This window comes from Schistocerca serialis, chromosome 6 (genome assembly GCF_023864345.2).
Source record: "Schistocerca serialis cubense isolate TAMUIC-IGC-003099 chromosome 6, iqSchSeri2.2, whole genome shotgun sequence".
Lineage (NCBI taxonomy): Eukaryota > Metazoa > Arthropoda > Insecta > Orthoptera > Acrididae > Schistocerca > Schistocerca serialis.
In genome coordinates, this window is record NC_064643.1 from 95,986,450 (window position 1) to 96,003,045 (window position 16,596).

The 16,596-nt window shown below is 38.1% G+C and overlaps 1 protein-coding gene across 1 annotated transcript in view; it reads right to left on the minus strand.

The window, feature by feature from the left end:
• LOC126484649 (protein disulfide-isomerase A3) overlaps positions 1 to 14,065 on the minus strand; it is a 38,597-nt gene extending 24,532 nt beyond the window's left edge. Inside the window, exons 1-7 of the mRNA XM_050108239.1 lie at positions 13,783 to 14,065; positions 13,572 to 13,659; positions 13,325 to 13,445; positions 13,013 to 13,238; positions 12,787 to 12,903; positions 9,797 to 9,897; positions 9,439 to 9,634 (exon numbers count right to left, since the gene is read on the minus strand). Coding sequence (XP_049964196.1) covers positions 9,439 to 9,634; positions 9,797 to 9,897; positions 12,787 to 12,903; positions 13,013 to 13,238; positions 13,325 to 13,445; positions 13,572 to 13,659; positions 13,783 to 14,054 — 1,121 coding nt within the window. The 5' untranslated portion in view covers positions 14,055 to 14,065. The remainder of the gene's footprint in view (positions 1 to 9,438; positions 9,635 to 9,796; positions 9,898 to 12,786; positions 12,904 to 13,012; positions 13,239 to 13,324; positions 13,446 to 13,571; positions 13,660 to 13,782) is intronic.
• Positions 14,066 to 16,596: the final 2,531 nt, after the last annotated feature.

Below are 16,596 nucleotides of genomic sequence, written 5' to 3' on the forward strand. Positions count from 1 at the left end.
AGTACGTACTGTAGTATTACACTGCAACCACTTCTCCAAAACTACGTGTGAAACACTGTCAACTCTATAAACATTCTCAAGTTTCTGGAGTCTGTAAAGACCAAATGAAACTTTTCCATCACACCCCAAAATATTTTGTCACCATTCCACACAGACAGTTAATAAAGCATGAAGGAACTGATAGCTTCAACAGAATTTGATGTCAGCCACAATTAGGAAGTCACAAAGTAAAAGTACCATGTATCATTCTTCAAAGTGTAATATGATTGTTACTTTTGAAGACCTCATGAATAAAACACTGTGTGGCAGTAACAGCCATTGACAAGACAAATATGCAAGACAAAAATTTATTTTTAGATGATAACTCACTCAGAAAGGAGACTGCACCTTAGATCCATTATATTTAGGGTCCTTACAAAACAAAACCAACACCAGAGACAAAAGATTTTAAGAAGAATTGAATAATCAGATCAAAGCAGGATCATTCGTGACAAATCTGACAATCTCAAACCGGTGGAAAATGTTAATGTGAAGACTTCGCACATCAGTTAATTCCTAAATTTAATTACCATCAGGGGTATGTTTAACTTCCTGTACCTGTACTGTGCAGTGACTAAATTAAATACTGGTTAACTTTGCTGCCTTCAGTGTGGAAGGACCTGGGTCATTCCTAGTACCTCATCAGATTAGGTTTCTTCTTTTTTTTAAAAAAAAAAGGTGGGGAGTTCTGGTAGGGGGGGCACCCAACCTCTGTGGGGCCAAATGAGGAGCTGTTTGAATGAAGCAGCAATGCATGATCAGGATTCACTTACTGGCAATAACAGCTGGAGAGATTGGCAACATGCTGATCATTTGTGCCACAATCTTTGATTGCTCCTCATCCTTCACTGTAAGCATCAAAGTCTACTGTCTAGGCCTAATGCCTAAACCACAAGTGGTGGTTATGTTTACAAAAACATGTAAATATTTATGCCCATAACACCATTTCCAAACAACACAACCAATAATAAAGCTAAAGCTATGCTATCCATTAGCTCCAAAAGAAATTACTGTCAATACACACACAAAAGAACAAAAACTATACCAACTTTTGAAAATGTTAGTTCCTTCCTAAGGGAGGAAAATGGGGTAGATTGTGGACAGTTAAAACAGAGGGGTAGGTCACTCACAGGGTACCACTTGTGAGATCTTTCTCTGTCTTCTATATGCAGCCCCTACAAACTGGGGTCCGAGGTGATCTACTTCTAACCATCACCAACCTATTCGTTTTCCTTCCCTGAGGGAGGACTCAACAGTTTCCAAAGGTGGGATAGTTCTCACTAACTTTGTGTGTATAGATAACACAGAATTTAGTATCCTGAAGGCAAATTAAACCCAGGGCGTCTATCTTATAATTTTATGGTTGCGTAATTCAATGCATTTTTGCAGTTATTTTAATGAAGGAACTAAGTAATCCAAGGTTATCAAAACTGAAGATACAAAACTTTTTATGCAGATACTTTCGTGTGCCTTTTCACTACTGGTTCCAGACATTCTGGTGTTTAAACATTATACACTGAATAACATAACAGAAAGGAACTTAGAAACCACGGAATGTTACCAGCTGAAAAATCATCCACAATTGGCTGTGGTAACTGATAAAGCACAAAAACAACAAACCTAAACAGAAGTGGAGGAACAACCGAGTGCATTATCCTGCTGGGTATTGCAAAATTAACTCTCTAGTAAATGCCTGGATGATAGCTAGAAATGCAACAATGGTAATATGTAGGAGATAATCATGTTTTATTTACTGCAAAAGAACAAATTATCTGCCAAATCTGAGCAAGTCAAATCACTCATTCCCTCAACCACAGTACACAGTGAGTAACTTTCCTGAACAACCTAATTGCACCTGCCCATGCAATTTCATTACAATAAGGAGACCAGGTCAATAAACATAGCCTACCACTGCAGGAACAGCGAACCGTTCAGTACCAGTTTGACCCATGACATCATCAAAATTGTGAATGATGCCATACACACAACCATAATATGCACACCATTTCTTAACACATTAGCAATATACAGGGTGAGTCAGGAGGAAAGGTACATGCTTTGAGGGGTGATAGTACTCTCAACAAAAAAAATTTCCATATGGAATTACACCCTATTCTGAATGGTTTCCGAGGCAGATCACGTTAAATATCACTTTTATTTGTTTTTCTTGAATAAGCCACATGCTCCCACAAAAAATGTGTCACAGTACAAAATTAAACTATATTAAATTTCCTATTCATTTTTCTCTGTAACTAATAGCTTGTGTGAAGAGAGCGCTAGAATGTTGAAAAACTCACTCGACACATGTACTGTAACTTACGTAGTTTTTGTTGGCCATTTTGAGATAGTTTCCCGACTTGATAGTCCACAAGTGTCCCATATCAAATTGTTCATCTAACTTGCTCTACAGTACTGTGGTACATTGTAAACAGTGACAATGTTTGATAGTACAAAAAATAAATAATTTTCTGTACTGTCACTTTTTCACTGTTTACAATGTACCACAGCAGTGCAGTGCAAGCTGAGACGAACAGTTTGATACACGAGACTTGTGGTCTATCAATTCGGTAAACTACCTCAAACTGGCCCACAAAAACTACGTTATCTACAGTGCAAGGGCGTCGAGCAAGTTTTTCCAACATTCTAGTGCCCTCTTCATACAAACCATTAGTACTGGAGAAAAAAATGAATAGGATGTTTTTTGTAAGAAATTTAATATAGCCTAATTTTCTACTGCAACACATTTTCACTGGAAGGTGAGGATTTCGAGTTATTCAAGAAAAATGTACAGAAGTCTTTAAAACTTTCTGCGATTCCAAATGGCATCATTAAGTATTCCTGGCTGTTTAGACCTTCCCAATGCTTCAATGATACTGTTTGGCCAACAGATCACAGTGGCATTTGCTTTTGTATCTCGCCGTTTGTTTGAAGTGCAGCACAAAAAAGCATCGCGAGTTGTGCTATTACATTTTTGAGTGAACAACGATTGTTGTGTATAGTTTTATTCTGTGTATACTGAAATTCTTGGTTATGGAACGAACTTTACCTAGTTCCTCAAGGGCAAGGGAAAGAAATACAGTAAGTTTACAACACAGTTAGGTATACTTTTTTTCAGTGCTTATTACGAAATTGCTAATGACGCCATTGGAGTCACTGACGCATTAGTATGTATGAGATATGCAAAAATGAATTTGTATCATAAGAGTGAGTTGTGTTTATTCTAGTATTTCGTAGTTTTCATTCTTGCATCATATTTTCTTTATAGGTTAAGTGTGGAAAACATGAAGCTCTACGGGATGATGAAATTCTTTTTCTTCTGTGTGGTGATGACAAACATCAGATGACGAAATTGTTTCGGATGATGAAAGTGACTATGATCCATTAGTACATCAAGTATTGCCTCTACAGACAGAACCTGAACTGGACAGTTTAGAAGAAGCTCTTACTGATGATGAAACAACCCTATCTGTAAGGCTTGAAAATTTAGGAGCAGGAAATGCAAGCTGCCTGAGCTATACATGGATGTGCTGTGCAGTGTTTGGATCCACTAAGTAAAGAATGTTCTCCCCTCCAATATTTTGAAAGTTTTATTGATGAGACTATAATTGACAATTTACCATATTTACTCGAATCCAAGCCACACTTTTTTCTGGTTTTTGTAATCCAAAAACCGCCTGCGGCTTAGAATCGAGTGCAAAGTAAGCAGAAGTTCTGAAAAATGTTGGTAGGTGCCGCCACAAGTAACTTCTGCCATCGAATATATGTAGCACTACACAGGCATGCTTTCAGGCACAAAGGTAAATACTGTCACCAAAACCTCTGCGTCAGTAAATAAATTAAAAAAAAAAAGGTTGAAGAAAAGTTTTTTTTCTCTGCCCCGAGTTTCGACCACTGCATTTTCATACATTACCCAAGGAAGTAAATACAAATTCTGTATTGTTCATCTTCGGATGTAGCAGCATTCCAATGTACTATGAAAATCCCACTGGCAAGACTGTTTGGGATGTTTTGTCAATATGGCCAACTGTACGTTCTGAATTTTTTCCTAACTGTCAGAAGAGATGGTTGCTAGTAGGAAATTTTATGAATTGTGAATCACATTCAGTATTCTCTTAATCATAAGAATAATACAAATATAAACATTTTGCCATGTATTCTTTCGTGTTTGCTGCTATCTCATTTAAATCCTGTCTGCCTAATAAACTACAAAACTAGAGAGACAACAGCAAACAAGGAAGAATATACATATCATGTCATGTTTATATTCGTATTATCCTTACGCCTAATAGTGACACAGTAAGAAATGCAGCACGGCAACTGACTAGATGTTTGAATCTAAGATGACAAATTTCTGTGCAGAATGTAATGTACTAAAGAGGCATCTGCAAAGATTTTCAAACACAGAAAAATTTTCGCTAAACTCTTGTTCAGAACATCTATCATACGCAGTCTATTATTTGGTTCTTGTTGATCATTGTCAAAGAAAGGAGCAGTGTAAGTAACAAGAAATACCAGTCTCTTGCCATTGTTTCGCCAATGAGACGTTTCCTCTCCATTTTTTGTTTTTAATAGTAAGCGGCAGTAGCGTGCACAAAAGCAACTCATGCCACAAGCGGCGACAGGCCGTAAACACTCAATCAGAATGCGACAAACAATGCATAACACAGTACAGTAATACATTTTCAGCTTAGAGTGACGTAAACACGTATAACGAAGAGAACGGCACTTATCACATCAAAGAAAAATAAGCAATCAATTCAAACCAGACGAGGCACGTAAAAAAGGAAGGGTAACCGTATAAATACGGACGGAGCACCTGACGCATAGCAATGGCTAACTGGTAAAGCTTACCTGCTAAGCTTACGATTCAAACCAAACTACTGTAGCTGTATCATCATTCATTCGACCTAAATTGTGTCTCATATTACAATGAACCAACTTTGTTTCGATTTGCAGGTGCGGCCTAAAACCTTTCCCTCCCCTTGAATTTTAGAGTCTCAAATTTCAGATGCGGCTTAGATTCAGGAAATTTTTTTCCCTTGTTTTAGAGTCATTTTTCAGGTGCGGCTTAGATTTGAGTGTGACTTAGATTTGAGTAAATACGGTAGTTACACAGACAAATCTATACTCTACTCAAGTGTTAGGACAAAGTATAAACACTAGTGCCAATGAAATAAGACAGTTCATTGGAATTCATTTACTAAGTGGTATTTTGAGTGTGCCGAGTTACAAGATGTATTGGGAAAATGAGACAAGGTATAATCAGATAGCTGACGTGATGCCACTCCACCAATTTTACAAGTTGAGGAGGTATTTGCATGTGAACAACAATGTAAATATGTTACACAGGGATGACCCTCATCATGACAAGTTGTCCAAGATCAGGCCTCTTTACATCAACTACAGAAAAATTTTCTAAAAACTGAAGTTTAAGAATACAACAGTATTGAAGGACTCATTCCGCTGAAATCACATCTCTGTGCCAGTATATAAAATCAAAGCCACACGAATGGGGCATAAAAGTATTTGCACGAGCTGGTGGGGTGGCTACATTTATGATTTTGAAGTGTATGTTGGGAAAGAAACAATGCAAGTAATCCTGAGTTAGGAATGATTGGAAATGTAGTGATTCAGCTGATTGGGAACTTGCCTAGGCACTCCAATTTCAAACTCCTTATGGATACCGGTTTACTTCCCTCAACCTAGAAGTAAAGCTTAGAAATGAAGGAATATATGTTATGAGAACCATCAGAAAAAGCAGATTGGGTGGATACTGCCTGAAAAGTGATGCAGAGATGAAAAAAGAAGGCAAAGGAACGTGTGATTACCATGTAGATGAAAAAACAAAATTATAATTTTGAAATAGTATGACAATGAAGCTGTCCACCTGATTTCTATTTATAAAGGCAAGGAACCAGTTGAAAATGTGGAACGTTGGAGTAAAACAAAACCAGATTGTATATAGACATTCCCTGTCCCAACATTGTGCAGGAGCATAATATGCACATGGGAGGAGTGGACCTACATGGTATGTTGGTCCAAATATACAGAATAAACAAAAAAAGCAAGAGGTACTACCTGAGAATTATTTTCCATTTCATAGACATGGGTTGTGTGAACACTAGGTTGCTTTACAGGCGACATTGCACTCAGAAAAATGAGAAATACACACCACTTCTGAAGTTTTGAGCAGAAATATCAAGTGCCTTGCTGAAGAAAGGAATTGGTACAAATATCAAGTGCCTTGCTGAAGAAAGGAATTGGTACAAATATCAAGTGCCTTGCTGAAGAAAGGAATTGGTACAAATATCAAGTGCCTTGCTGAAGAAAGGAATTGGTACAAATATCAAGTGCCTTGCTGAAGAAAGGAATTGGTACACCTGCAATAAAGAGGGGCCATCCAGCCACAGACTCTCTAAGTCTACCTGCTCCCAAAAGAAAGCCTACGGCAATACTCCCAGTTGCTGACACGCACTTTGACCAAACAGGACACTGGCCAGAGCATTTAGAGTCAAAATCAAGATGCAGACTTTGTATAAAGGCATATTCAAAAGTTAAATGATCCAAGTGCAATGTTGCATTGTGGTTTTAACAAACAAGACAACTGTTTCAGAAAATTTCTTTGCAAATAAATCAATAAAAAAATTTTGTAGCATGGTTTTGAGTTAAAAATAAATGAAAGGTTCAAAGAAACACACTGTTTTATATCTTAAAACTCTGTTTTGTTAACACTTGCTAATAAAATAAATTAGTTTATGTATTTATACTGACTACTTTATACCTAAGTAATACTTACAGTGGATTTATGTGACAATGATGCTATTTGGAATCATTTTATTATTAATCAATAGCTTCAAAAGAACTTTTGCAATGGATATGGCATATGTGCAACAAATACAGTAAATATTCATCACAAAAAATGCACAAAGGGTTAAATGTGTTCTATCTCTGAAACCATTCACAATAGGGCATATGTCCATATTAAGTTTTTTGTTCAGACTCACTAATACTATCACCCCTCAAAGCATGTACCTTTCCTCCCAACTCACCCGGTATAAACCAATATGTGACTGGTGAAGCTCAGCTGCTTTGGGTATAAATAAACTAGTCAAATGCCCTTACCCAGTATGAAAACATTCAATAACCTCAAACACTACAAAACATCAATAAATGCAAATTAAGTGAATTTCTCTATGTAAAATTGGCTTTATTTGCTTCACACAATCTGTACAGCTATAGTGAATTACACAATACCCACCAACAACGAAGCAATGATAAACAAATAGTAGGTCATTCTGAGAGCACAGCTGGAATAGTTAACTGTCATTTACTCATACACCTAAAAAACTCAAAGCCAAGCAACGAGCCACAGTACACCACAAAATCTCTGGACTGATAAATTCATAGGAACACACTTACCATTCAGAAACACCGTCGTAATTTTAAAAAATCACAAAGGAAACATAGAACAGAATATGCAAACCAAAGAAAAATGATAAATACATGCACCATCCAGTCTCAACAGCCACCAACCAATATCTGTTTTTCTTGAACAAACAGCATGCCATCTAAAATACCAAAAACAAAAGAACGCTATTTGAAATATTCCATAAACAAAAATGCTTCCCACTGCCCCATACTATTCCTCCCCGACCACTCCAAAAATCTACAACCCAAATCCCAATAAAAAATTAAACACATACCAACACCAATCATCGCCCAAAACTTTCCAATTACATATTTTTCCTGTAACTTTTTAAAAGGATTGAAACGGGTAGTGATCATCTGTCATGTAGTCTTGCCCTGACAGTACTGACCAAAACGACTCTACAGTAAAACTGATTTCATGGCCCCCAGTACCCCTTGATAGCATTTAGGCTACAAACACTGTGCAACTGCTTAAAAAACACTAAAAAGCAGGTCATCAAAACCATACTGCAGATGGCAAGCCCTAATTTTTGAAGGCACATGCTGCTTTTTATCTCCACAAGTTGTCTTCCTGATATGGCACAAAGGAAATACGGAAGCGTCCGATCCCGCCCGTCTGCTTTAACCCATGACGTCACAAATAAGGCGGAAACGACCATAAACCACAATTCCAATATGGTGCATATAAAGTCGTTACGTACACATTATGAGGACGAAAATACATCGAAAAACACACACACGTTCCACAAAAAGCCTAATGACACTAACGGGACAAGTGCGGGAAATAAGGGGTTTTTGGGTGGGGACAAATTTAGACACCCACCCCCATACAAAGCCACGAAAAAAAAAAAAAAAAAAAAAAAAAAAAAAAAAAAAAAAAAAAAAAAAAAAAAAAGACATCACAAAACTCCCCAAATACCACTAAACACAATATCATTTGGAATCTGACACTTCCCTTGACCACCTATATAGCTCAACAGCAGCTCCCGATCCCATAAATTAGGACCTAATGCTTCCCTTGACCTATATAGATCAAAAACATCTCCCGATACCAATACCAACATTCACAGCCACACATTGGGATCGAACACTTCCCTTTACCTGTTATCCTTACAACATCTCCACATACAGCCGTCCCTGGTCCGAGACGCCGGAACTTTAAGTAATCCTCATTTCTTCACAACGTACTGAACACTTCACGATTTCATCCAAAAATCCGAATAGTTGAAGAAATTTTATTAGAGACAATGCACTGTCCCCCATCATAGCCAACAACCGAAAACTGTTCACACACGACGCCACACTCGCAAACTAAACCAAAAACATCACCGAACACACCACCAGAGAGCACCACCGATCGCATCAAAACGACACCTACAAACACGTCACTCTCACAAACTAAATTCCGCGGTGTCGTGACGTCACACACCACAACAGCCTTACGTCACGGGTCTAACCCGATGCGTGGGATCGGACGCTTTGGTTGACCCAGCACAAATTATTGTGTGGTGCAGGCTGCATAAACCTAACATACTCAGATTTCCAGCATTTCTGACATTTAACGTACACAGCCAATACACCAGATTTTTGCAGGAACAGCACAGTACAAAACATTACACGCATTTCCTCATTCAACATGCAGATGATATGCATGTAACAGTAGGATACATGACAAATTTACAAAACATCTGTTGGACAATTTAGAAGAATCAACATAGCCAACAACATTCTAGACATATAAATGTCTTACTAGATAGTGTTACATCAAAAACCTACTTCAAAAAGACCTGACAATTCCAATACGGCATAATAATAGTTTGTCACAAGGTTACTTATAAACCAGCAATAAACACATTCAGTTAACAACCCACCACTGCTGACAATGCATTTTTAAGAACTAGACAAACTCTGATCTTTCAATGACATTTAGACTTCCGTTCCAAGACAAAAGCAAACATGCAATTTACTTACGAAAAATCATCTGTAAGGACAAACTTCTGATTCTTCGCATTACGAGCAAATATGACTGGCTTGTCACCTTTCACATAATCAAAACCAAATTCATTCAGTTCATGCTGGAAATCATCTTTAGCACTTATTGCAAAATTGAAAACTGAAGCAAAGCTCTTTGCAACCTTCAAGATTCTATTACGCCAATAGTTGGTGCCTGAAATGTAAGAAAAGCAGTACATTCAAATATGGTATACAAAAACATTAACAAAGAATGTTAAAGTGAAGTTACAAACTTCTTCCAATCTCATGACAACCTACACGAAATTACAGTTCTTGTATGTATGACCACCAATTTACTATGGTACATTCTACGTACCTTTAGGATTCTTGACGTAGTCAACTCCATAGTAAGCAACCACGAGAGGATTCTTGAAATCCTGGGTATTATCCCTCTGACGATGTCCCACAAGACCATGGCTGTAATACAGTTTTTTGTTTTAATTGTTCACTCTCACAAACAACTACAGCAGTACCGAATTTATAACTACAATACTGAAGCCAAACTCATTGTTGAAATGCAAAGATATGTCATTGTCACACTGATTTAGTTACACATTCCACTAACTGAAGAATTCTCAATGCCGAACAACAGCGATGATACAAGGCTAAGCAGGTAAGTTAGGTTCAGTTACTTCAGCAGCTATATCTTATTGTATAATGAAGCTGTGGACTGGGATAATGTAAATCTGTAGCTGAAAGGCAATGTTTCAGAGCTTTTTTATTTATGTTCCTAGTCATCACTTAACACCTTCACTGTACTGTGATGGGTTACCTTAAATGAAATAGACTTGGCCACATGAATTGTGTGTGAAGAAACATACTGATTCAAGAAAAGTGAGCTGTTTACCTATAACAGTAGCAGCTTCCCAGTCAGTTCATTTATTTGCCACATTGTAACAAATAAAAAAAGGATTTGAGAAAATGAACTTCAACAAAACAGTGAAGCATAAATGTAAGAAACCACGCAAAAAGTTGATAAAGGGATAAACGTATCTTGTAAACAGATAAGGGTAATGTATCTTATAGCTAGAAGGAGTAATGGTTCAGCAACAGCCCAACATTGTAAGAACTATAGCACTGTATTAAGAAAAGTTGTTAACAAATCCTGAAGTATGGCATTATGTCCAAGATTAGTGCCTATGGTACTAAAATTGGAACAATTTGGAATATAGTTTGAAGGGAAACAGGGCAACCGAGAGCACAGGAAAAATATTTCTATGAAACTCAATGAAAAGTCTTAACAAAAAGCCAGAACTAGAAAATATTTTTAATAACATTTTTAAGTTTTGTAAAGAAACGAGCTGTTCATCAGAAAATGCAAAGCAGTACACGGGAGAGGCACTACTTATGAAATTCGATAAAATTGAAGTTCAACCCACCTCACCTACTGAAATAAGGAAAATAATAACTTCACTGAAATGTAGAAGCTCACATGGAATTGACATTTCCAACAGAGTACTAAAACCTTGTTCCCAACATACGTAGGATTCTCAGCCACATATGTAGAGGCACACTGAAAACAGGCATTTTTCTGAGTATACAAATATGCTACAAGGCTTTTGCCTGTGTGAATCACGAAATTCTTCTAGATGAGTTCAAGTATTGTGGTATGAGTAACAGTGCACAAATGGTTTAATTCATATTAAACTGGAAGACTGCAGAAGATTGATAAATTAACAGCACAGAATATCTGCAAGAATCAGCAGTCCTCCAAATGGGCAGACACCAAGAATGGTGTTCTTAACATATATTAATGATTAGCCACTCAATATTCATGAAGATGCACAGTTCTTTTAGCTGACAATACAAGCATTGTAATCAACCCCAACAAACAACTCGCTGAGGAAATTGTAAATGTCTTTCACAAAATTATGAAGTAGTTCTCTGAAAATGAACTCCTAGCAAATTTTGAGAAAACACAGTATATACAGTTCTGAACAGTAAATGGTATAGCACCATTTGTAAATATAGACAAGTTCTTGCTAAACCAGAAATTCAAAATCCTTGGGTGTATCAATTTATGAGAAATTTAATTTGAAGAAATACATTGATGATCTGCTCAGCTACTTATGCTATCAGGGTTATTGCAAATTTTGGTGATAAGCATAGATCAGCAAATTAGCCTACTATGCCTATTTTCATTCATTGCTGTCATATGGCATCATATTTTAGGGTAATTCATTATCAAGAAAAAAAATTTCCATTGCACAAACGCATGTAATCAGAATAATAGCTGAAGCCCACCAAAGATCATCTTGTAGGCATTGATTTAAGGAACTAGGAATATTCACAGTACCTTCACAATACATATATTCACTTTCGAAATTTGTTATTAATAACATATTCGAGTTGAGAAATAACAGCAAAGTGCATAGCTACAACACTAGAAGAAAAAAGGATGGTCTTCAATTCGAATGGCACAGAAAGGGGTGAATCACGCTGCAACACAAGTCACATCATTTACCAAGTAGCATTAAACGCCTCTCAGATAGCCAACCAGCATTTAAAAACAAATTGAACCCCTACTCAAATTAATTTTTAAGATACCAAATAGTAATGGTGATATGTGAAACCTTATGTTAAACTGATGATCCTCATAATTTCGAAATGCCACGTTCATGAACTACAGAACAATTATTAATGTGATGTAATGAGAACGGCACAATTTTTTTTGCCATGCCTACATGACCCACTAGTAACAGAATAGAAATAAAGTAAATTCATGAGAAGATGCTCTCTAAAGCTGGGGATGCTCTGGACACACATTCTAGGATCGAGTGTTATGATAGGCGCCCTCTTAAATTCTTGTTGTGACAACTTTTGTACCACGAGGTGTAGGTGTAGGTTAAGCCAACGAACGTCAATGCCCAATGAAGATTGATCTGTAACAGACTAATATTTACATTCACGTCATTTAACCACACTCCACCATTTCCAATGCACATCTAAAAACTAAAACCGCATGGTACATTCAGGAAACTTATATTTAGGTACTGGACAAATCTCCGGTGACAATTTTCATGCATATTATGCAAATATGCATTAAAAAAAAAATTGCAATGAGGTGCACAAACTACATAAGATACCACATCTTATGCTCAAATTTGAGGACAGCAATGAAACTCATAAGCGGTTTTCCTTTGTGTACTTAATACTCCTTGGTAAAGACAACACAACACACAGATGTACAAGTTTTTGAGGCCCCGAGTCCTCAGTACAGAAAAGTAAGATAGTAACTAACACTACTGATGTTGCTATCAGCAAATACAGTGAACTCTGAATATGGGGATCCAGTGATTTACTTACTACTCTCTGTTTATCCAGGATTCAATATTTTCTTTCTTTGCTTCTCCATCATATGTAACAGTGTCTGGTTCAAATTTATTGTGCAAGTGCTTTGGTCTGTACAGCACAATGCCATCACTGGAAAAAATAATTTCATTAACATCACTGCACTATATAATTGTCCGTTGTGTTCAGTTACGACAATGTTATACAAACGTATGACACGCCTGACAAGTTTAAGATTTACCTTACACCTTTCTTCAACAAGTCTCTGTTTGATGTATGACCAAAACGCACTTTTTCGCGTAATTTATCTGCTACCTTGAGAAATGCTAGCTTTAAATCGGATTCCTTTTCAAAGAAACCCACAACTGCCACATCATCTTTCGAAATAAAATCTTCGAAGGCTTCTTCTGATAACAAATCCTTAGAACTTGGCCCGACTTGTGCTTTCAGGTACTTCACAATACCAGCTGTAAAAAAATATGCTCGTAAATTAACTCACTGAAGAACCTACGGAATCGTTAACGCAATGGAAACTACAGGGTGTATTACAAACCTGCTTCCCTGGGACCACTATAATCTTGAGACAACTCTCCATTACGGAAAATTTTCAACGTGGGATATCCAGTGACACTGAATTTGTTACAAGTTTCTTTTCCTGCTTCCGTACAGTCTACCTGTAATTTGGAATGTGGGCCACATGAGCAAATCACTTCAAAATAATTATAAATATTATATGCGGTGTTGCTTATACACAACGATTAAAACTTACTTCGTAGTAAACAACGGATCAAATACTTTACCTTGGCTAACGTAACGGGTGGATCGTTGTCTTTTATTATCCCAGCTGCTTTGGCATATTCTGGTTTAAGTTTTTTACAATGACCACACCTGCGGCATAAAAATAACGATTGCTACACAACATTTTCATATGTACATGACAATCATCCACACAATTATGTGCGTCCCTATGATCTGCTTAGTATCCTAGAAACAGCATAGTAAACAACTTACCATGGTGCATAAAACATCACAAGCATTGTTTCATGTTCTTGTACACGAGTTGAGAAATCATCGTCAGTCAATTCCAAGACATCCTCTTCGGTAGCTAGCACTGCACATGCAAGAGCAAGTAACAACAAGTACCTCAACATTTTCACTACTATTCTGCAACCACCTACTCTTACACCCTTCCACAGTTTTAATCTCCAACGTACGTGGCTTCTCTCAATCTGACAACCGGCAATACGGGGGCTTTCGGGAATTCTGTGTTGTCGGATTCCCATTGGTCCACACTGTCCACAGATGCTATACTACGCAGCAATCAAAGTTTTATCATAGTTTTAATTGCAGAGAAGAGCTTGTGCATGTGTGTTTCTTTTATGGGCCTTCAACGGCGAGGTTATTAGCGCCCTTACGAAAAGTAGAAAAACGAATGTGGTTACAATTGTGTAAAACAAGCAAGAGTAAGTCTTACATAATTACACTCACTCTCTCCCAACCACACTCACACAATCACATTACCTATCGCTATCCTTTAAGAGAGCGCAGATATGCGCAGGAGTTATAAAACTGTCAATTAAACTCAAGTAATACAAGAATAAACCCAAAATAATTACACAGAAATATGCGGCTGGCTGATCACTTACAACAAACTTCTATAAGCCAACCACCCTGATCACACGTTAAAAACTATCCCCAAAAATTTTAAGTAGCAAATCAGACATTTGACAGAACCTTAAGAGTCGTACCATATCCGTATCATTATCAGTTAAAATAGAGGACCAATCTATTCGCGCATTAGCTTCTCCCCTTTTGTCTGAATCGAAAACACAGTCTTCTAACGGTAAAGGTGGGTCTTCCCGCTGGAGCAAGAAGCCATGCGTCAAGAGGCAGTGTCCTGCACAAAAGCGAGTGAGAAGTACCTCAGCACGTCTGTGTGGATTGACAGAGGTACGCCATAGTCAAGCTGTTGACATTACTAGGAGCAGCTTGTTGTCTATCGCTTCCAGATATTCTTCTTCCCATCCATGCACGACTCTGTACTTCAAAAATTAGGCGATAGCATGTAGGAGAATGGCATACTGAACTATCTGATTATTACGCAACGCATCCTTGGATGCTACATCTGCCATTTAGTTTCTCTTAGCATCTGTGTACCCTGGCATCCGGAACAGACACTCCCATTCCCAGCCCTCGTAGGTGGAGAGGGGCATCCTCGATATTCTGGTCTACTTTATCTGTTGGGCACAAGCGTTATAAAGAATTAAGAGCACTCAGATGATCGGAACAGATAAGGAATTCAGCATCTGCTCCAGTACCCTGATTATCATGTACAGATCCACATTGAACTCAACAATATTCTTGAGGAAGTCAGATCTTGTGAACGCAATCAGGGAAAATAACAGAGCAACCAAGGAAGTCACCCTGTTTAGACACATCTGTGAATAAAGATATATAGTTGTGGTGTTCATTGAAAAAGTAGTAAAGAAATACCTTAAAAAGAAACGCAGGAATGAAGCCTTTCCTGGACTCCATTAAATCTAAAATTCTTCTGGACCTCTCAAGTAAATAAGGTGGCAGTCAGTTCCACGCCTGGATTTGAGTTTGTCCTTGCCCCACACCAACTGACTCCACCACATACTCCACACGAAACTGAAATGGCCTCGTTCCTTGTGAATTATATGAGAAACGGTGTTTCATACTTGCACGAGCAACAGTATAGTATGCTGGTGAATTTGGTGCAGCAAGGATCCTATACACTTGATACACCATGAGGAGTAGTCGCCAGATGGTAAGCAGCAGTACAGTACAGTACAGTACAGTACAAAGGTTGTGTCTGGGGCTGGACCTATAAGCACTCACAGCCAGTCTGGTCCCCTGATGTTAGATAGCAACAATGATCTTCAGGCAAGAAGGCCTCGCTGATCCATACACTGAGCACCCTTCTCTCTCTAAAACTGGAGCAGACATGTCCAGCAATACAGCATGTGATTATAAATGGAGAGAAATCTTCAAATGTACTTCAGGCAAATGTAACTTCAGGCATACCCCAAGGGGCTACATATTAATTAAACTGACGAACTGCAGAGGCAGACCCCGACTGGAAATGGAGGAAAAAAGGTCCTGTGAATATGTGTGCGGAAATGCGTTGTTGTCACGGTAGATGCCAGTGACTGAGGAAACCTTGTCTGACCATGTGCTGTGGGTTCCTCGTATTTTGTAAGCTGTGTGATTGATACAGCGTATTGTAAGCTGCAGTCTGGCATACACGTCGAGAACAAGCCGAGGTAGCAGTTTGTGTAGGCCAAGAAGATGGAAAACAGTAGAGAGGCAGCACAGCTATACCAAACCAGTACCCTCACAGACACCAACCACATCATACAACACTTCAAACCCGTTTTGGACATTTGTGTGATCATTGGTCCTTTCAGACAGAGGAATGTGCAGGGAGGTGGCGGACTCTGCATAAACCAGATTTGGAGAACAGGGTTCAACAGGATATTGATATGAATCATAGTACAACGTCCAGGCAAGTGGCCCACCAACATGATGTAAGCCAAAGTACGATTTTAGATATTGTATGTTACAACCAATACCATCCCTATCACCTGCAATGAGTGCAAGGATTATCAGCAGTGGATTTCCCACTATGGGAAGGGCTTTGTTGATGGGTTTTGAACCGGACCATCACAGTTATGGGGTTTCTGTCATCATTCCTCTTTACTGACGAATCAACCTTTACTACAGCTAGCATCAATCTGCATAATCGTCTTCTGTGGGCTACAGTCACAGCACATTATCAGTGGAATTTTTATTCGTTGGTGA